Source organism: Denticeps clupeoides, chromosome 19 (assembly GCF_900700375.1).
Source record: "Denticeps clupeoides chromosome 19, fDenClu1.1, whole genome shotgun sequence".
NCBI lineage: Eukaryota > Metazoa > Chordata > Actinopteri > Clupeiformes > Denticipitidae > Denticeps > Denticeps clupeoides.
Genome location: NC_041725.1, coordinates 9,579,976 through 9,600,303, shown reverse-complemented (window position 1 = coordinate 9,600,303; position 20,328 = coordinate 9,579,976). Strand labels below are relative to the sequence as shown.

The 20,328-nt window shown below is 47.2% G+C and overlaps 2 protein-coding genes across 7 annotated transcripts; both read right to left on the bottom strand.

Annotated features, from left to right (window-relative positions):
• Nucleotides 1-615: 615 nt before the first annotated feature.
• ehd2b (EH-domain containing 2b) lies at nt 616-6,818 on the bottom strand. 3 transcript variants are annotated; one of them, XM_028962900.1, is made up of 7 exons: nt 6,424-6,818; nt 4,901-5,310; nt 4,603-4,779; nt 3,446-3,561; nt 2,428-2,840; nt 2,106-2,270; nt 616-1,993 (listed from the first exon to the last, which is right to left on the bottom strand). In XM_028962900.1, exons 2-7 carry the CDS (start codon nt 5,119-5,121, stop codon nt 1,439-1,441), a joined length of 1,647 nt encoding a protein of 548 aa, XP_028818733.1. In that variant the 5' UTR covers nt 5,122-5,310; nt 6,424-6,818; the 3' UTR covers nt 616-1,438. The 3 variants fall into 3 exon arrangements, with proteins under 3 accessions (XP_028818733.1, XP_028818735.1, XP_028818734.1); XM_028962902.1 differs by having other exon boundaries at nt 3,464-3,561; XM_028962901.1 differs by having other exon boundaries at nt 4,901-5,144.
• Nucleotides 6,819-7,405: 587 nt separating this feature from the next.
• Nucleotides 7,406-19,724, bottom strand: bicra (BRD4 interacting chromatin remodeling complex associated protein). Of its 4 annotated transcripts, none has more exons than XM_028962536.1 (15): nt 19,670-19,724; nt 18,182-18,227; nt 18,037-18,082; nt 17,472-17,537; nt 15,224-17,251; nt 14,878-15,066; nt 12,765-13,385; nt 12,486-12,666; nt 12,098-12,195; nt 11,875-12,000; nt 11,563-11,612; nt 11,308-11,456; nt 11,107-11,201; nt 10,909-11,014; nt 7,406-10,498 (listed from the first exon to the last, which is right to left on the bottom strand). In XM_028962536.1, exons 2-15 carry the CDS (start codon nt 18,220-18,222, stop codon nt 8,733-8,735), a joined length of 5,562 nt encoding a protein of 1,853 aa, XP_028818369.1. In that variant the 5' UTR covers nt 18,223-18,227; nt 19,670-19,724; the 3' UTR covers nt 7,406-8,732. The 4 variants fall into 4 exon arrangements, with proteins under 4 accessions (XP_028818369.1, XP_028818370.1, XP_028818372.1 ...); XM_028962537.1 differs by having other exon boundaries at nt 10,909-11,011; XM_028962539.1 differs by lacking the exon at nt 14,878-15,066.
• Nucleotides 19,725-20,328: the final 604 nt, after the last annotated feature.

Below are 20,328 nucleotides of genomic sequence, written 5' to 3'. Positions count from 1 at the left end.
TCCAAATACGGGGATGTGGTTAATGTCTTTCATAAAGACGCAGCGTTTAGGGCCCACGGCCGAGCTCAGGGAAACTTAGCAGACCCTTGGAAAAGAGATATTAATAACCCTCCGGCCCGGCCCACCACATTCTTGGCCTGTGAGTCACGCTGCAAAGCCGTGCGGAGGAACGGGCCCATGTGCCTGCTTCCCATTCGCGTTCCTTTCCTCGGAGGAGCAGAAGAAGGGACGAGGAGGAGTCCGGAAAGTCTTGAGCGATGGGGACACACACACGCACCCATTCAGCCACAGGGCCCCGAACATTCGACGTAGACAGCGCGCTGGCTGCCTCCTGCAGCGAGAACTGGCGAGTGTTCGAGGGGTGCGGAGCGAGCGCGCTGGAAAATGGAAAATGGTGGTATGAGGTTTGGCACGGAGGACTGTGACTCACTGTTTATCTGGTCTGTCACCGGGAGACCAACTGTATGGCGCATGGTGAGGAATAGACCTTTCTGTGTTCAACGTGCTTCGTGTGCACAGAAAGAAAAGTTAAGCACCCCGCCCCAAAGGGCAAAAAAGAAGAGCCACTTAGAGCATAAGCAGATTCTGTAGCATAAAACACACAGAGAAAAAAAAAACAAGTCAGTAGAGTTTATTTGACAATAACACAGAAGCGTTTTTGTGAAGCTGTGTACAGTAGTTGGTAAAGTTATTTTTTTTTCTTTGCATTTTTCATCATTTTTTGGCTTTCGCTTTGCTTTGACATTCATTCAGAGTACGGAGAGTAACTCCGGATTTATTTAATAGAACAAAAAAAGAAAGAAAAGAAGATGTCATTACAAAACCACAAACAGGACATCGCAAAAAGAACTCATGTTATTTCACTTTGCACTGGGAAATGAACTAGGGCAGCAGAGTGATCAGCATTGTGAGGCTTGTTAGGGTTACGACAGCACAGAAGGACACTTTGTGTAGTTTGCAGCAATACTTTTAGTACATACAAAAAGAGCATGTTTGCATAATTAAAATGTTCTCATAGAATTTACCACAACACAATACGATATTTGTTCCAGGCCAGGTAGGCTTTATAGGCGGGAGTTCTCAAGACGCTGGGCAGATCAAGTCACGTTGTAAAATCAGTCTTATGTACAAGAGGCCCAACTGACTCCCGAGTTCTACCTCAGAGTAAGAAGACAATAAACATTGTTTAGTAAGGTGGAAAAGGTTATTTCTGCAAACCACTGAGCGTACAAAGGCTCATTGAGTGACGTTCACAGTGTGAAGCGTACTAAAACAAAAAGACAAAGGGCGCGAGGTGTGAATGCACTAGTCCTGAGGTCAGTGCACCAGTGACAATACTGAAGCAGGTGACTGACAAGCAGACAGGAGCCATACTAGAAGGGAATAGCAGCGGTTGTGGTGGAGGAGAAACGGCGGTGTAAGCAGTGCCAGGAATTGTCTATGCATCAGAGCCCTTCTGCCTGCGCTTGGATGGTGGCACCAAGTGGGCAGGCAGCTCAGGAGGAAGGCCGTGTCCCTCCAGTTTGACCTCGATCAGGTGACTGGCGAGGGCGAACTCCTCATCATCCAGCATGCCATCGCGGTCCACATCCGAGAGCTTCCAGATGCGGCCTAGCACGGAATTGGGCAGCCGCGTGCTCACCATCCAGTCCTTGGCTTTGGTGCCACTGAGCTTGCCCTCATTCGGCGCCAGGTTGTAGAAGATCTCATCATATTTGGGCTTGTCTTTGGTCACGATCCAGTCCTCCTCTTCTTCAGCACCTTCTCCGTTCTCTTCCTTCAGGGCGAAGGGATCACCCTCTACGAAAGGCCCAGCACGAGTTCCAAGGAAAGCCCCACCCTGGACGCCAGGTTGAACGCCAGCTTCCAGTTCCTCTTGGCGGAGGAGTGGCATCAGCTTGGCGATGTCAGTGGACAGGAGCTCGTCCAGCGCAGCCATCAAGTTAGGCTTGAGTGGCTTGAATTTTGTGAAATCATGGACCATTAGTTGCTCCTTCAGAATCAAGAGAACAAATAACCAATGTTTCAGCTTTATTGCTTCATTACTGATGGAACCAAGAAACAGACTTTTTCCAGTTCTTGGCCTTCCTGCCTTTTACTCTCACCTGCATCTTGACACAATCGGGGAAATCTCCGGGTGAGATGTGATGCTGTAGCTGGATTTTAGCGAAGATGACCGGCAGCTCATTTATCAGATGTTTCTTCTTGTTGTCCTTCCTAAAGACGGATGGCATCTCCTGCTTCAGATAGCTCATAATGTGGGCGTGCACCTGTATAGAGCCGAAAGAAAATATCTTCCATTACATTACATGATCGAGTATTACCATGCACACAACGTCTTAGGCACTACAGAATTTCGAGCTAATCTAATTTGTCTGCTTGAGATAACTGTGTTGGTGGGAGTTAAAAAAAAAAAAAAACACACACCCTGACAAGGCGAGCCCTCTTGACCAGGTCGTTCAACTTGCGCAAGGCTGCATTCCTCGGAAGGTTCTGGATATCAGCAAACAGGTCTTCTTCTTCCAGCTCAAAAAGCCTTCGATTGTCGGTCACCATGAGTGGCTCAGACCAAAAGGATCCAATGTAGACCCGCAGAACCTCGGGAGTACCAAACACCTTGCCCAGAGACCACATGAGCGCACCGTAGACCCTCATCAGCTGCTGAGTGCCGACCATGTCAGCTTTGTTCAGCACCACACGCAACTTGTCTTCATTACCCTTCAGAGCGCCAATGGCCTCGGAGAACTCGTCCGAGATCTCCAGCTTGTGGGCATCGAAGAGGAGGATGATGCGGTCTACGCGTTCGGCAAACCAGCGCAGCACGGCTGGGAAATCGTAGCCTGCAGGGAAGATGACAACACGTGAGAGACTTGCAACGAGACCCAGGCATCTAACAAACATCGCTGATCCCCATAAAATCTTGATTTACACTAATTTCCATGAAATTTGCGACTGCAAATTCCTCCTCCTCGACGCCAATTTTTCATCACACCCTCACGATTCTGTCATATGGTTTACAGCTGTTACCAGATAAACGGGAAGGAAGCCAGACCCACAGTGACAGGGTCCCAAACCTTTTCCCTCCGCTTAACCAGTAGACCGATGCGACATAACCTTACCATGTCAGTGTTGTTATGGTTATTCATGCACAGTCATGGCGGACAACAGAATGGTTGAGAAATGGTTGTGCTCTCGGGAGATTTAATGCCGCCGTGCTCAGAAATCCACCCCGTCTGGTTCGCCGCGCCAGACGTACAGAGGAATTCCAGCTCACGGCATCTGACTTCAATTCAAATTTACGTCTTCGTCGCAGTACGGTCCCTCTGCGCTTTACCCATGTGTTTAGTAGCGTGGGAGAGAGGGGGTTAGCAGGGTGAAGGATGACTGGAGTAGGTGCTGTTATTCTGAGGTTAGGCTGCCCTGCTGACCCTTCCCCTCTCCTTACCTTTCGCACTGGCCTCACCTCGGCTGACTCGCTGCTTGGCTCCAGACAGGATGCCTGGGGTGTCGATGATGCTGATGCTCTCCAGCACCTGGTTGGGCATTTGAGCGCATTGAAACCTGCAACACGGATGGCAGCATGTGTAAAAATGTAGGAATGGACTTTCTGAACCTCTTGAGTTTGAAGGCACTGTCTCAACATAGTAAAGTAAGTTTATACAAGTACAAGGGATTTGTAGGAATGCTTGTTTGCACAGCAGGGTACACAGGCGCTTGTGATAGGCCAAGATATGACCGGATCGAATGTTTCAACAAAGACCCCTCTGAACCAAACATCTACATATATGGAAAGAGACTTTCCAGCCTTATCACAGCTTCCAGAGGGATTGAAAGTGCAGATTTCTAACTACACCCCTCCCTGTTCAGCTCATTGTGTGGAAGCGGTGCTCAAAATGCAGTGGGCTTCCTGAAGGAAAATGAGCACCTCTGCCAGAATTAAACAATACGGGCCGCTAATGATCGCCCGCTTAGAACAACACGGGCACTTCCTGCTGCAATCGAGTTTAACGAGCACACCGTTTCCCCACACAGGAAGTTGGACGAAAAAAACACTCACAAACACACCCAGAGACTGTAAGGAAAAGACCTTGGGAAGATCTCTGGTTTGGACTGCGCCATCTACAGTACACCTGCAGAATGGAGTGGTGCTTTCAGGACAACAACAGATTTCAAAGTCGTTCCTGGTTGGTGGAATAGTGGAAAAATATCCTTTTCCCACCAATCAGTTAAAGTTCGGGTTTGTAGCAAGAATCCAAACCGCCTGTCAAGAAGGCCCAGGGAGTGAGAATTTCCACCAATCTCGCCAAGATACTTGCATGCTCTGTTTGTCTTTGAGACTTTGCTGCCGCCTGACCCCACTTTGAACTTCCATATGTTGCCGTTCCCCTTTAAACATATTCGCTTTTCTTGTGATATCGCTGCCTTTCTCCATTTTTCCACAACTAAGGAAAGTTCCTCCCCAGTCTGAAATTTGGCACGGACGCTTGAAATTCCATAGAGCAAAAACTGACACCCCCCCCCCCTCTTTTTTTTTTCTTCTGCTCACTGATTTCATTACGAGTCCAGTTCCTGGCGAATTAGCACGTGTGTTTGTGTTTTTACCTGTTCAGGAATGTGTTCCCAAACGGGTTAAGTTTGCGAAAGGGTTTGTTTGGGTCCACGATGAGAGCATTTCCAGGAATGACAGACTCCACGTCTCCATGCATAATGGCGGTGAAGGAGTCTGTAGTGGGTTCTGGACCTATGCGACTCCCAGGGACATCCTGTTCCAACAGGTATCTGGATCACATTGACACAGGAACGTCATTAGCTTAATTCATCTGGTTGGTTATCATACTGACCTATTGTTGAGTGAAAACGTACTCTTAATTGGGCCTAACTAGCCCTGTGTGAGGATTACCTGATGAAGGTGGTTTTCCCTGTAGAGTACTGTCCCACCACCAAAACCATGGGTTTGTTGTCAAAGTCGGCATCTTCCAGACTGGCCGAATGGAAGTCGTGGAAGTTGTAGTACTGCTCCAGCGGCAGGAGTTTCTTCCGATACAAAGACTTGAGCCCCTCTGTCACAGTTCGAATCACCTCGGGTGTCTTTTTGTCATTCTTCTTCCCCCAGCGAGACATTGTTGTGTGTATGACTTGGCCTGCTGTTTAATTGATGTGTTTGATTATTGTAAGATAATCTCTGTCAGAGTACAGGTTTTCTTTGTTCTCTCTCTCTGTGCTAATATGAGGTTTTAACTGAGATTTTCTTCTGGTATTCAGATATTTGGAACCTGTATGGTGGGGCACCTTTCTGAGATTCTGCAATGTCTGTGGGGGAATGAAGCATAGAAATGTACACAATCATTTAAAATGAGCCTTTTAGTAAGTAAATAGCCCTTTAAAATAAAAGACATCCTATTAGTCCTTTTTTAAAGACTATGGAGTGCAGTGACTTTTGCCTGCATGCTTGGAAAGAGCTCATTTTGGAAAAAGGCACACTGGTGGCTTTGAGCCCACATACGCATGCATGTACATCATTTCTTCACATTGAAAAGGGTGAGATGGCTTTTCCACTCGGCTGTTTGCAGTGGAACGTTAAATTAGAGGACGGTTCGGAACGAAGTGCAAAATGGAGACCGGGGGAGGACGTCATGCACCGAATTATCTCACCCATGCTGGGGAAGACACAGGCCTGAAAGTCAGTGAAGTGAGTAATTGTTCTTCTTCTGGTCAGGGAATCCCTACTTGAAAACCAGAGAATCACCAGCCACACCCCATAGAGCACTGATTCGCCCTCGAGGAGCCAGGCTTGAAATCTTCTTGAAAAAGCAATCCTCGTTTGAACTGGAGGAGTGTCGAACTCTCTGTAACTAACACTGTGTGTGATTAGGGAGTCGGCACAAGAGCCCAAATCTTGTAAGGAAACACTCGGCAAAATGGTGGCGTCTCAGCAATGAGATGCAGTAACACCAAACAAGGCCTTACACAAGAAGAAAAATTCACTCTGGCTCCAAAGTAGCATTTTGGAACGTGATTAATGAGATTCTAGCTGATGGAAAATGGCCTCAAACATTTAAATTGCAACACAGGGCACAGAAACCCTGTGGGTTTTTATTTTTCGTATCGCTGGCAGAGCTGGGCCATAATGTGCCTTGGAAAGTGAAGATCTTGATCTTCGTTATATAACAGTCAGCATGGTTAAAGTGGAGTGCTGCCAGATAAACTCATTATCTCACGCTGAAGAACCAAAGAGACAAACTAAAAGCGACGACATGCAGAATCATAAGTAATGAGGGAGTGCGAGAGAGAAACATTCCATGAACTGGTTTTCAGACAGACTTGACACAGTTATATAGCATTTCTCCATTTGGAGGATGTGAAAGTGTGGAATGCTGAATTAAGAAGAGATGATGGGATAAGATTGGCAAATGGTAATCTTACCTTTCTGATTTCTTCCAAGAATCAAGACTACTAAAGAAAGATATTAATAAAAAAAAATCTGGATATTCCAATATATTTTGTGCCTTCTTTTTTTTTTTAAGTATGTTTAAAGTTCTTCTTGGACTGCAAAGAATCCTTGCTGATAAAGACACAACTTCACAGATAAAACTCTTGTTCTGCTGCAATCAGAGGACTGGTTGTAGGATGCCCCGTCTCCAGATTTTAATCTGTTTCGGCTGGGCTCCGGGTCTGCCAGAACTCTCTTCTGCGCTGGCTGGCTCACAGCAGTTGGATATGCGCTGAAATGCCCAGGCTCCCTTTCTTTTCCCTCCCTCTCCTCTCCCTGTCTCTTTCTGCACCTCCTCCTGAGGTGCTTCCTGACAAAACACTCTCAGGCAAGCCTTGAAAGCTCCTACGTTGAGAGGTGGGTGAGGCAAGTGGGTGGGACGCAGAAGGATGGATGGGAGAGGGGGTGGGCCGTGAAGTAATTTAACTGGGTGAGACACTTTATATCTGTGATTCAAAGCATCAAGAGATTAAAACTCTTGTCCATACTGAGAACGGGAACAATGAACATGAAAGAACATGTACACACATTTTTGTGCATCGCTTCTTAGCAGTTTTCTGTATTTTCCTTTTTGGACGTCAGTACAAAAGGAAAATACAGAAAATACAGAAAAAAGTCCTGCAGCCATTCACATGACTCTTGTTGAGCGCCATTAAAAACCAGCTCCTTTATGTCTGATGTTTCTGTTTGCAGCTGCTATTCCATCAGCTCCTCCCATGAGATTTGGGCCTCCCAGGCATCTCAATCTACCAACCCAGTGGCACCACCTTCTGGTAGCTAAAAACATTGCACCAAAAATCTTTTATTTTATACAAGTCAAATAATAATACTTTCAGGTAAACATCATATTGATGGTGACTTAAAAAAATATATATTATTATATGTGCAACATAAATAAAATAGGACAGAAAAGTGTTTCATAAAAGAAGCCAGGTTTAATTTACAGTTTTACTAAATGTACAGTTCTTTTTTTTTTTAAAAATTGTCATTATACACAATAAATACAATACAAAATTAATCTGTAGTACTATACTTCAAAATCATACATTGTCATTTTTACATTATTGTTCTTTTTCCAAGATCATTGCTTTTGCCATGTTCTCCTTTAAATTGTCCAAGGGGCTTCAGTATTAAAGGAGCCACGATCCAAAATGTGGAAAGAAAACGGTGAGTAAATTTATGACATTCTGTGTTTGGCCTCAGAATGCCACTTATTAAGCCAAAGAATCCATCTAGACACAGTGTGTGTAAGCTCATTTATGTGAAGTTAAAGTATCTAAATGTCTGGAAGCCATTTAAAAAGTTTGTGTGTCCATTTAAAGACTGAAGGTACAGGGGGTGGGGTGGGGGGGCATTTGATGACTGGGTCTATTATGATTGGAGGGCCAGACTGAATTTGGAATGCTTTTCAGGACAAGTGACTGACCAATGCCATTTTAGATCATGCAGGGAATTCTAACTTAAAAAAACTTTATGCAATCCAAAACTGAAAGTTTTAAGGCCAAGGAAGTATTTCTGTGGCATATTGTGCAAATACCCATCAGTTCACAGGTATGTGGGAAAACGTGGTGGAATTAAATGACTTGCAGTTTGGGGCAAAACTCATTACAGACCAGCAGATCATGGCTGTTACACGACCCCTGAACAAAGCAATTTTCTTGATTTGTAAAATGACCTAATATTTGGTTCAAACCAAAGAATCTTGAGCTGACAGTATCTGTAATATCAGAAAGAAAATGCACAGACAAGTCAAACCAAAAGAGAAACAAAAAAAAACTTCATTTCTTAATGAGAGTGCAGATTAAGTGAGTAAATATGGATATTTAAGGTCACTGTTTTGATGAGGGAAATAATGAAAAGGTACTGTAATGGGCTGTACTTTGCAAAGTTGTGCTGTAAACTGTGAGCTGCTTTCAGACAAAGGCTTTAAGATTTCCAAAAAAAAAAAAAAAAAAAAAAAAAAACATGGGACAATTTAATGATTACATCAAAAGTGCACTTCATTTCTTCCTGAAGTCCACTTACAGGGCCATATGTAAACCAGAGAATGCATTTCACTTTCAAAACCTTTTCTTTTTTCCAGACATCGTCCACAGACAAAGAAAGCAAACACAGCTGAAAATGAGCAAAGTGATAACCCACTTCACTTATCTTTCCCTATATAAAAAAAACAAAACAAAAAAAGAAACCCATCAATTTTTTCCAGGCTTCCCCACCCAAGGGGGGGGGGGGCAGGGCCCTGTTATCTACTGTGAGTCTGAGACACCAGGCTTCCATTTTGGCCCCGGCCCCCTACCTGTGGCCGTTGGGTCATGGACGACGAAGATGTGGAGGAAGAAGAGGAAGAGGCGACTGAAGGTCGGTAAGAGGAGGAGGTGCCTGGACACTGGGTTTGGTGCTGCTGTGACAGAAGTGGGCCCTGGGTCCGTCCTGTGCCAACCTTGCCACTGCTGCGCCCGGGCGGACCCTGCTGTAGGTTCAGTATGCTGTCTATGGCACACTGCAAGTGCTCGTTCAGAGAGTCATCGGGCGGCGGGCTGCCGCTGGAGAAGCTAGCGTTGTCCACATCTGGCGAGTCGGACTTACAGCGTTTGGCAGGAAGTGAGGAGTCTCTGGAAAAGGAAGACCCTTCTGGAGAGGGAGGTCCCGGCGCGTGCTGGTCCATCCGAAATGTCCTGTCGGGCCGGTCTCGGTTTTTAACCCCTAAAAACTTGGACCTCCCCGCTCGATCGTCGCGATCCCTGCTCCTCGGTTCGCCCTCCTCTTCCTCCTTGTCCGAGAGACGGTGGTGATGGTAAGCGTTTTTGATTCCGTGGTACAGCACGTCCTCCACCTCAGCCAGACCCGTGGGGGAAAGACCCTGGCCAACTCTTCCATCGCGAGGCCCGCGCTCCAGGTGGCCGCCCTGCCTCTCCAGCTTCACGCTGGCTATCACGGTTTGCTCAGGCTTCGGTGAGGAGCGCCGCGGGCTGGAAGAGGAGGTAGATGTGAGATTTGGGATGATCTCCCCGCCGCCCCCCGGTACTCCCGGCCTGATGCGCGGGCTGACATTCTCACGATACGTCTTACGCAGTGGTAGGCGACAGGTGGTCAGGGGCGGGGCAGGTGTGGAGGCGGGGTTGTGCTTAACCCCACCGCTGTCGTGGTGTTCTAACGTGCCGTTCATTTGGGAGGTGGAAGAAGCAGCGGCGGACGCGGAGGAAGTAGACGACGACCAGGTATGGGAGGAACGGAACGGCGAGGGGGTCGAGCTGGAAGGAGCAGCAGTGCGCGGGTTCGAGCTCGCCTGTGTGGTTACTGTACTAACGCTGGAGGCGGTGGCCGTGTGGCAGGCAGCCGGAGGAAGGGGAGGAGTCCGAATGACAGAGGCTGCCGCGGGGGGCGCCGACCTGATCTTCGGCTGTGGCACCTCAGGGGTGGGTGTCTGTGGCTGTGAGTGGACTGGGTCGAGTGCGGTGTTGTGGACCACCTTGCTCAGTCCAGCCTCTTGTTTAATCTTCAGCTTTAAACCAATCCGCTGGCGTGCTTCATACGTCTTGATAGGGGGCTTGCTGGTCCTCTGGGGAAGAGCATCGTCATCGTCATCGTTGCGGGCAGGGCGGGTGGAGGCGGACGGAGTGCGGGTGAAGGAAGAACTTTGAGCCGAAGCGTCCTTTGGTGGCCGAGATCCTGTAGAAGGAGCAGGAGTGCAGCTCGTTGACCATGATACTGATGCGCCACCTCCTCCTTGTTTTATTACCAGCTTTGTTGGGGGGTAGGACACAGCAGCTGTGACTGGGGCTGGGACAGGGGCTGGGACAGGGACAGGGGCTGGAGCTGCAACTGGGGCTGGGAGCGGAGCTGGAGCAGGAGGTGCAGCAGGAGCTGGGGCAGGAGTCGGTGGCGCCTGCACAGGCGGCACTGGTGGTGCTCCCACTGCCAGCGGAGCAGGTCTTGCCAAACTTGCTTCAGAAGCCATATGTCTCTGTGCACCTTTGTCTATCAGACAAGAGCTGGCCACAAACTCTTCTGAAATGGGAAAGAAAGAGAGCAGCGGCTGAGGAGTCAAAACGAAAGCAACTTCTTCACACACCCCAATTTCAAGTGTCATCAAAATCTTACATAGATGAATGTACAGGGCTTCATGTGGTCAATTTACAGTATTAATTATACAATATTAATTATTAATAGTAATTTGTAATAATTACTACAGGTTCTGTTGTTTCAAAACAGGGTGCAGGGTGGTAGTAGCCTAGTGTAACCAGAAGACCCAGGTTCAAATTCCACTTACTACCATTGCGTCCCTGACCAGGACACTTAACCCTAAGTTGCTCCGGGGGGGACTGTCACTGATTGTAAGTCGCTCTGGATAAGGGCATCTGATAAATTATGTAAATGTAAACCATAAAAAATAAAATAATTAAACAAACATTCTATACCTGGTCTCTCCTTGGCCATGACTCTGTCTTGGCTTAAAGCAATCTTTTCTTCTTGAATGAACATCCGGTCAATCATAACCATCTCTGCAGAAGGGCCCAACCGCTGCTTAAAATTTGAAAAAAAAAAAACATTCAATATTAGCTTAAGCATTAGCACAGAAAGAGACTAGACCCAGTGACAGGAAAATGAGGTTTTACCCTGGATTCTTCAAACAACAAGTGTCGATATTTATCTAGCATGGCCTGAGTTCTTCTCAAGAGTTGGCTGGAAACACTTTCGAATTCGTCATCCACTGTTTAACAGAAGATTGGTGCAATGTTAAAACTGCTTCTGCAACAGTCGATCTGGAGAGTTCGGAACGATTAACAACAAGCAGCACTGGAACATGAAACATTTACCTCTTTGATAGTCTTGAGGTGAAGAAGCAGTGCCCTGATACAGATGATAGGGCAGAAGCCTGTGGAGGCTGTCTTCAAAGGACCGGAATGGGGAGCTGTAGTCTGGATGGAGAACTGAGCCCTGCTGCTTCCTTATTTGTTCTAGCATTCTAAAATACGGACATGGAGAAACAGAGAAATAAAAAAAATACAGTCCTGCGTGTCAATTTATACATGTTTAAAGTATGTGGAAAAACTGCACAGTACTGTACACACCTTGCTTCCTTGCTGGGCTCCATAATAAAAGACCTTTTCATAGATGAAATCTATAGACAGAGGAACAAAACATAACCATTCAATGGACTGAAATTAGATCTTCTGAAGCACAAAAAACTGCTTTGTATTAAAAAGCACTGCATATTATTCCCCATAGAAAAGCATTTACTTTATTTGGATAAAATTGTCTGCGACCAGTTACTGGTATAACATATGTTCACACACATATGCAATAGGCTGATAATTTTTAACAAATTATGTAAAGATCAGAATGAAAGGCAGTGAAGAGAGAGAAGACATTTTTATTCTTACTTGTGGCTGTACCGGGACAGGGGGCTGAGGGGCAGGCATCTGATTCAATCCTGGGTTCAGCACCTGAATCTGTAATCCTTTTCCTATAGCAAGTCCTGGCACAGAACTTATAACTCCTGGCTTTGACTAACAAGTTGAGAAAGGTATAAGGAAATATGATGTATGTTTCTGTGCAAATAACACATACCTCAATTCAGTTTGGATTCATTTGAAATAAACTCACCTGTCCTGACTGGGTAAGGTTCTGTTGAGCGATTCCCTGATTAACCGTGGCTACTGCTGGAACAGGCGCTGCAGAAAACACTTGCATGTCTCCAGGTCCTACAAATGAATGACATAACTCGCATGTAAAAATGAAGTGACTCTTGCCATTGTGATCCACAGCAAGCACAACACACAGCGAAATGTGTGTTCTGCATTTAGTCCATCGCCCCTGGTGAGCAGTGGGCAGGGAGCTGTGTGGGGATGATACTTCGCTCAACCTTGACAATATGGGATTTCAACCTGTAACCTTTTGATTACGAGTCCACTTCCTTACCTGCTAGGCCACCTCTGACCACATAATGTTGGCATAAGAAATTTATGTTTTTAGGAACATTAATGCTACCCACCTTGGACCAGAACTGTCTTTGGTGGAAGTAAAGATGGTACTGGGACTGAGGTGCAGGCCCCGGCTGATGAGGTCACAACCTGAGAGGGTGCTAATTCTTGTGATTTGCTGAACTGACCAGTCACTGGAGGCTGAGAAGTCTGTGTTTGCTGCTTTGCTTGCAAAATGATGTTTTGCTGCACCTAAAAGAAGGAAGTTGACATGAAACGGAGGCAAATCAAAAGATTATTCCCAGATTCTGGTGCTGGGGTGGGGTTTGAATTTCCTATAATCAGTTTACCTGCTGCAATTTTTCAAGAAGCTGCTTCTGCTGGGCAGTGGGCTGGGCGACTGCTGACAACACCTGCAGCTGAGAGCTGACCAGCTGTAGGTGGTGCTGCTGTTCAGCGGTCAGGCCTGGCAGCTGGGCCTGCTGTTTGACCACTGTGGTATTGGGTCCAGCAGCAGCTGCCGCCTGGACAAAGTGGGAAGGCTGTGCTGGAAGGGCGTGCGCTGGCTTGGGAGAGGAGGAAGCAGGAGGCACATCCTGCTGCAGTGGGGCGGGCTGGGATGGGGTGGTCTGGGGCTGAATTTGCACTTGGATCTGAGGCTGCAATGGCTGTGGCTGCGGGGCAGGTTGAGGTGGCAGGGGAGAGCTTGCAATGGGGTTGTGAATGATAAACAGAGGAGGCAGGGAAGATGGGGTACCGGAGCGTGAGGGAGTCTGGGTCTGAGTCTGGGAGGGAGGCTGAGGCTGCTGGTGGGGAAGTGGAGACTGGATATGTTGACCCAGAGTGAGTGGAGAAGGTTGAGAGGCCTGTGGGCTGTCTGAGAGGGTTGGGGGCACTGTGTGAGTGGCCAAGGCTTGGGAGGGAGATGCACTCTGGATTTTCAAGGGCTGCTGGGTTCCTGCAGATGGGACCTAAAAAACATGAAATTGCTATTTTAAAAAAACTGTCATAGTTCCATTTATGGCCATGAAAGGTGCAAATTGTTTCAAGATCTCACATCTAACTATACCTTACAATACAGTTACATGGTATACATTATCCACAAGAGACTAGAATGCTCATTTTGTAATTATATCGCTTCAGACTAATTTAGTTAAAATATATCTTAAAAAAATACAATAAAAAGCACAAGCAAGCACTTTCTGGGAGAAATGCAATGCATTAAAGAATCTATGACACATTTAAGCCAGGAGTATCAGTTATATCAATCAATTATAAAAAAAACATACAGATTCAAGATACAATAAAAATACTGAAAATACCGAAAACAAGGCAAAGCAACAGGGCAGCAAGCAGAAAAAGGGGGTTCGAGACATCATTACTGCATAGCATAGGCTACACAATGATCAATAATACATCTGAGATGTAACAACACCATCAGTGAAACCGGGATCTGACCTAAAAATTTGTTTTAAATAGATCTAAAATTGGAATATGGTTTTAAAAAAATAGATAATTATATCATTTAAAACAGTAGGAAATAGGGGGGTACTGGAGGCAAGGGGAAGGCCAAGATCCATTCAGTGGGAGTGATCTATATTTGATATTTTCACACATTTGATTGACAGGTCAGGGATTGGGGGGGCAGTTGAGGCCAAAACCAGCAGAGCAGTGGTTGGAGATGGGGAAAAAATAATATGACATAGTGCAATTGTATTTGTGAAAGTGAAAACTGAAAGAGACGGAATCAGTTCCACGTTGATGAGCTCATGCCAGGAAATAACAGACAGACTGGTTAGAAATGGCAATAGCCTCATTGCATTGAGGAAGATGTTAAGATCAATGGTATTTTTTTTTTTTTTTTTTTTTTTTACAAACAACTTCAACTAATAAGAATCAGACAACCATGCCGATGCATTAGTCTATCTCTGTATAACTACAGGTTGACTGCATGAACGCTAGTATAAACAATAACAGAACCATACAACCAATACAAGTAAGTCTAAGAGTCGCCTAGTTGCAATGCTGTTACAGAAACTGAAGTGACAGTCTGCAGATGCTAGAGCCAGAGCATGAAAAACACATGCAGCAGTAAATGTTTGGGGAAAGGAGAGGTAGCGGCTTCCTAGAAAACAATGAGCGACGGTAGTGACAACAGTGGATTTATAAACAACTAAAGGGCAAATACAAGCTCTTAAAATAGTTTCAATACTTCATCTCTGCATAAGACACATTCCAGAAGTGATCTACTCAGACAATGCCGAGACAACAAAATATTAACCATGGTTATGGAGATGGAGGGGGAGGAGGGCTGAAAGAATGCACTAGTGTGTTAGGAAAGCATAGCAAAAGGAGAAAACAGGAGTGGAGAATCATAGTTCTGCTGGGAAAGGCAGTGTTCTCATACGCCGCAATAGCAGCAACAAGTGGACGGGGCTTAGCGTGGAGCATAAGCTCTTCTACCTTATTAACCACTGGGGTCATGTGGGCGGGGCCTAAGGTGGGGCTGGGGCTCTGACTCGGCCGAGCCTCAGTCAATAGGCTATCATGGGCCGAGGGGACCGGACCAGAGATGCCGCCGCTGACGGTAACAGACGCAGGTACGCCCACTGAGGGGGGTGGTGGATCTTTGCTTGCCTGGTGCTGTGGATCCTAACACGGGCACATTCATCAAATGGAGCAGTGCATTGACAAAACGGCAAACCAAAAGACGTCCTTTCGCTTCCATTCAAGCGTACTTGCTTAGGTAGTATCTTTAGTTAACAAACTGACCGAACCACGGCTTGAAACGAGTGTAAAATCAATTTACCTGTTGCAGGAACATCTGCAGAGACTCCTGGCTCAGGATCATGCTTGGGCCTTGGGTGGTAAAAAGCACTTTTCCTGGGCTGTGCTGCGCTTGAGGAGCAACCAGCCCTACCGTAGCCATGGAGGCGGATGTGGCCACTGTAGAGGACGGAGATGAGGAGGCGGTGACAGATGTGGGCACAGTGGGCTGTGGGGCAGTCTGGACAGACAGGATGGAGGGCTGAGTCTGGGCCTGTGGTTGTGTAGGAAGCGTTGCTTGATCGGTCGCTGTGCCCAGAACAGTCACGCTCTCCCCTGGCTGGCTCTGTGCCATGGCTGCAGCCCCTCCAGTGGTGTTGCTGGGCACACCACCCGCCTGTTGCTGCTGCAGGGTGGGCTGCAAGCTGACGGCAGGGCTCACACCCTCAACCTGGCTTAACATAGTCAATGAGTTCTGTATGGGCATCCCCTGAATGACTGTCTGGGCATGACCTGTGACAGGTTGGGTCTGGGCGAGAGAGACGGGCATTTGGAAAAGGGTGGGATGGCCTATTTGTCCTGGCTGGAGTTGTATGGGTCCAGAAAGGATGTGGGCAGCTCCAGAGTGACCCTGAGATGCCAACACCTGACCAAGGTTAATGTTTTGGTTGGTCAGAATCTGGTTGGCGATGATCTGGCCCCCTGGGTGCTGGGTGAGGATCTGGCTTCCGGTTGGCAACTGGGGTACAAGAAATTGTTGGTTCTGTCCTTGGATGACTGTCTGAGAAGGGATGACAATGCTGCCAGACTGGTTGAGAAGATGAACGCTCAGGGGTTTACCTGATGTGGGAGGGGCCTGCTGCTTGAAGAGGGCTTGGGGAAACTGAGCCCCCTGAGATGTGGCTTGTGTGCTCAGGACCATATTTGAGCCGGGCTTGCCAGTAAGGAAGGTTACATTTTGAGCTGTGGAAACAGGGACCCCTAAAGCTTTGCTAGCATCGTTCTGCAAGGTGTGTGGAACCGGAAGCTGCTGCTGTGGTTGTTTAAAAAGCTTGGGCTGGATGGTGCCTTGCGGAGGTTTGGGCTGGATGGGTGTTGGAGTACGCTGGATGATCACATTCTGCATGATTTGCCCTTGAGCCTGAGCTTGGGCCTGAGTCCCAATTCCTGCACTGCTGAATCCTACCAGTCCACCAGGGGCAGTCATTACATTGCCACTGTTGTTGGTGTTTGTGCTGCTTACACAGACAGCAGGCCCATTCAGTGCCGGCGACCCGATTGCAGTCTTGGGCCCTTGGATTAACAGTTGGCCACTAGAGCTAAGGACCGAGCCTCCAAGCCCTGCCTGCGTCCCAGCAGCTGTTGCCTCCTGTCCAGGCTGATGCAACTGATAACTACCTATTGTTTTAGCCAAGATTTGCTGTCCTGGTTGGTTAATGGTCATAACCGTGGGCTGACCCACAACTTGAATCTGTCCAATGCCCAAATGTCCTGACTGGCTCCCATTTTGAATGGCCTGAATACTTGAAATGGGCTGAAGTGTCACATTTCCCAAACCTACAGACTGCATAAATGGCTGGACACTTATGGCCTTGTTCATGACCTGTGACTGAAGCTGAATACCTGGGTGAGCCAGCACCGAACCCAGCATATCTGGTGTGCCACTAGCAGGTCCAGCAGAAGACCCACTTGGAGGTGTAAAGATTTGTGCCCCACCAACTCCAATGCCAACACCAACCGCAGCGCCCCCAGCACCTGACAGGCTTGGGTCAGGCAGAGGTTGGACCACCTGGGTCAGACCTGACAAGCCAAAGGAGCTGAGGTCGAGCTCAGCCTCCTGAAGACTTTGCTCAGTGATGTTGGCTTCAGCCAAGCTCTGCTGGAGGATGTCACATGGCTCATGACTGGAACCAACTCCATTACTTCCACCATCTCCTCCAGTAGTCCCTCCCGGGGAGCCTCCCAAGATGTCATCATCTTCCAGGAAATCCAAGTCGACGCTGACTCTGGGCAGCCCTGACGACTCATTGGGTACGAGCTGACCGACAGGCTGGACCTCAGGAACATGACCCTGTAATAGACCAGACAGCTTAGTTTGCATAAAGACAGATTTTTAGATAGAAGACGAACTGAGGTGAGGATGAGACCTCTACGCGTCTGTGTGGTGATAAAGGTCCACAATGAGCTCTGTGTGAGTACCATTGAGAATGGGGCGACTGGAAGATGCATGCTACATGAACTGATGGAGACAAGAGGGCGGGGACGGTGGGGGAGATGGGGGACTTACTCACCCCAGTGCTGGAGAAGAACGAGCTGGACGGGTCACTCGAGCCATCCAAAAGGTCGTCAGTGTCCAGCTACAGACAGACATACCCAGGATAGGACAGCACAGATGGGGACGCAGACAGCCAAACAAGTGAGGTGACGTAAGAGTAGCACGCAGACAAAGGAAAGGAGGGAGTGTAATAAAAAAAAAAAATTGGTAGGGGAAGCAAAAAGACAAGACCAGAGAACCAACACCAGGACACAAAGTCAGGAACCAAGTATAAATTATAGACAAGGGAGTGTACAAAGGGAGAAGAGAATCAAAAGACAGAAGACATTTGATTAGTATGTCCATTTTTGTATTAAAAAAAATAAAAGAGGGAAAACAAACAAACAAAAAAAAAAAAACTCAGGATTGGAATTAAAAGGTACAATCCTAATTTAAAGAAGACACCCATAAGAAGAACAAAAATCACCTGGAAAGGAGGTAGGGGTTGGTAGGGGCTGGTTGTGTGTGTGTGTGTCTCACGAGATACGGTACAAGCTAGTAACACCAGGTAGTGTGCGGTGTAGCTCCAATATGGTACTCACTTGTGTTTCTGATCCATGAAGAAAGTCATTGAGTGCTTCAGGGTCACTGTAAGACAGACGGGTATTACCACGTTAACAGCCAGGCAATGGGCAACCCAAACACTGAAACCAGTGATGTGCCGATGTTTTGTGCAAGAACTCTTACCAAATTACGTCTAGCAAGCACCTGCCATCTTCATCATCCATGTCAACTGGAAAAGGGCCACGAGAGGAATGAGGGATCAAACCACAAAACCCAACGCACTTTACTCAGGTGGAGAACTAACCCAGCCCTCCACCCAACACAACATTGTACTACTGTCTATTGCAGTGACCGGTATGTGCGGAACAACGTGTTCGAACACCCCTCCTACTGTCACCGTGCAAGCTAAAGTGCAGAACATGTACTGCACATATGACCGAAATCTTGATTGAATAATCCAATGACTGAAAGACACACAAAAAAAAAAAAACAAAAAAAAAAAACATTAGCACATTATGTTTTAGGGAGTCGGCTTCATGCGAGTACAGGTCACTGAATGAATTCCTTAAAAATCACCTCAAAATTCCAATCAACAACGCCGAGGGGAAAAAATGGTCTTATTTCGCTATGGCGACAGTCAGTTCGTCGTCATCTTTAATAAAAATTTGGTGAAAACCCTTTAAAAACGTCGCATTGTGGATTACGGTCCGCTCGGCGTCCCCGAAGTAGAAGAAAAAGCGCGCTTTTCACACACAAACACAAGCCACCCCCCTCGTAAGGGACGCAGACGCCGGACTAACATGGTCGAAAAGTTTAAAGACGGAGAAGGGTCGAGTTCAAAATCGGACCGATATTGGGAGGTAATCAAAGCTTTCCAGTTAATCGGCGAGTAGGCGGGGACAAGCATAATAGCCAGCGCACATAATGATGATGATAATAATAAGAATAGTAATAAAATAATTTTTAAAAAGAGACAACACGGCGCATCGTGGGCCGCTTGGTTGATTTTTTAAGTACTTCTTCGGGAAAGCTGCACGCAAGAGTGGGACACGGGACATGAATGGAGATCTGGAACACTGGGCAGCCTCCGCTAATAACATGTAATATGTTGCACCCTCGCACTGGGCGCTTCGCGGGAGACGAACGTGAAACAGTCTCGTACCGTGCATTTTGCGTTAAGATGTCTTTAACCCCCCCATCCTCTCCGACACCCAGCCCCGATTTGCAGCGATTTTTGCAGAGGGCTAGTTAGCTAACGGCCGGCTAGGCGACTAGCTGTCCTGCGTTAACAGGTTTAGACGCAGCAACCGCGTAAATCTGACAATTGCAAAACACCACACAGATCCCGTAAAAGCGCCGCTGGGAACGGATCGCGTAGGACACGGGTCTGGCGGGGACTCGTCGCCGGGCTCCCCGTGCGGGTCGGCCACGCATCTCTGCCCAAATACGAGTTTATGTTGGAATACTCTTGGAGCAGCGGGTATGCTTGGGAATTCGCAGTAAAAAAAATAAATCATCACACACACACGCGTAATAGTAATAATAAAAAGGCCGCCCCCTCTGCACGGCCGCGCGGCCCGACGTCGAGCGCGCGCTCCCGGGACGCGCGTCGCGACCCGCGCGCAGTTATTCGGATTTATAGAGAAATTCGCTACATTGTAACAAACTCACCCGAGACGACAGAGGCGCAGGCTGCGCGGGGTCTCTGGCGCGGCCCTGCACGGGCTCCCGTTCAGGACCCCGCCGCCGAGCTCCGGAGCAGGAAGGAGGCGCCCGCGGCGTTCGCCTGTTCAATAAGCGCCGCCGCCCCCCGTCCGTTTACATTTACAGCATTTATCAGACGTCCTTATCCAAATTCGTTTCTCAGATTCAGTGTCACGTGCAAGCATTGTACAAAAGCTATCATTGCAAGTAGCTCATTAGCTTTGTTCTTGAAACTGGAATGTGAGCCAAACTGTGATTTAAAAATGGCAAGACATTCATTGTAAAACAACACAAAGGATTAGAAGAAAAAAGTATGTAGATAAAAATACAGATGGATGACTATATATATATATATATATATTTTTTTTGTGTGTGTGTATATATGTGTGTGTGTGTATATGTGTGTGTATATATATATAAATATATATATAGTCAGTGTTTAACAGATTAGACTTTTTAATGTGTTGATTACCTGTCCAATGTATCTGTATAAGTAAAAAGTTTTTGCAACGCGTTTATATGACACGTCGTGCCTGCATCCGGACATCTCGTTTGCCGAAACCCGCGCAAAACCTGGAGATTTGACAGGAGACGCTCCGAGACGCAGTTCGTTTCACCTCCCCGAT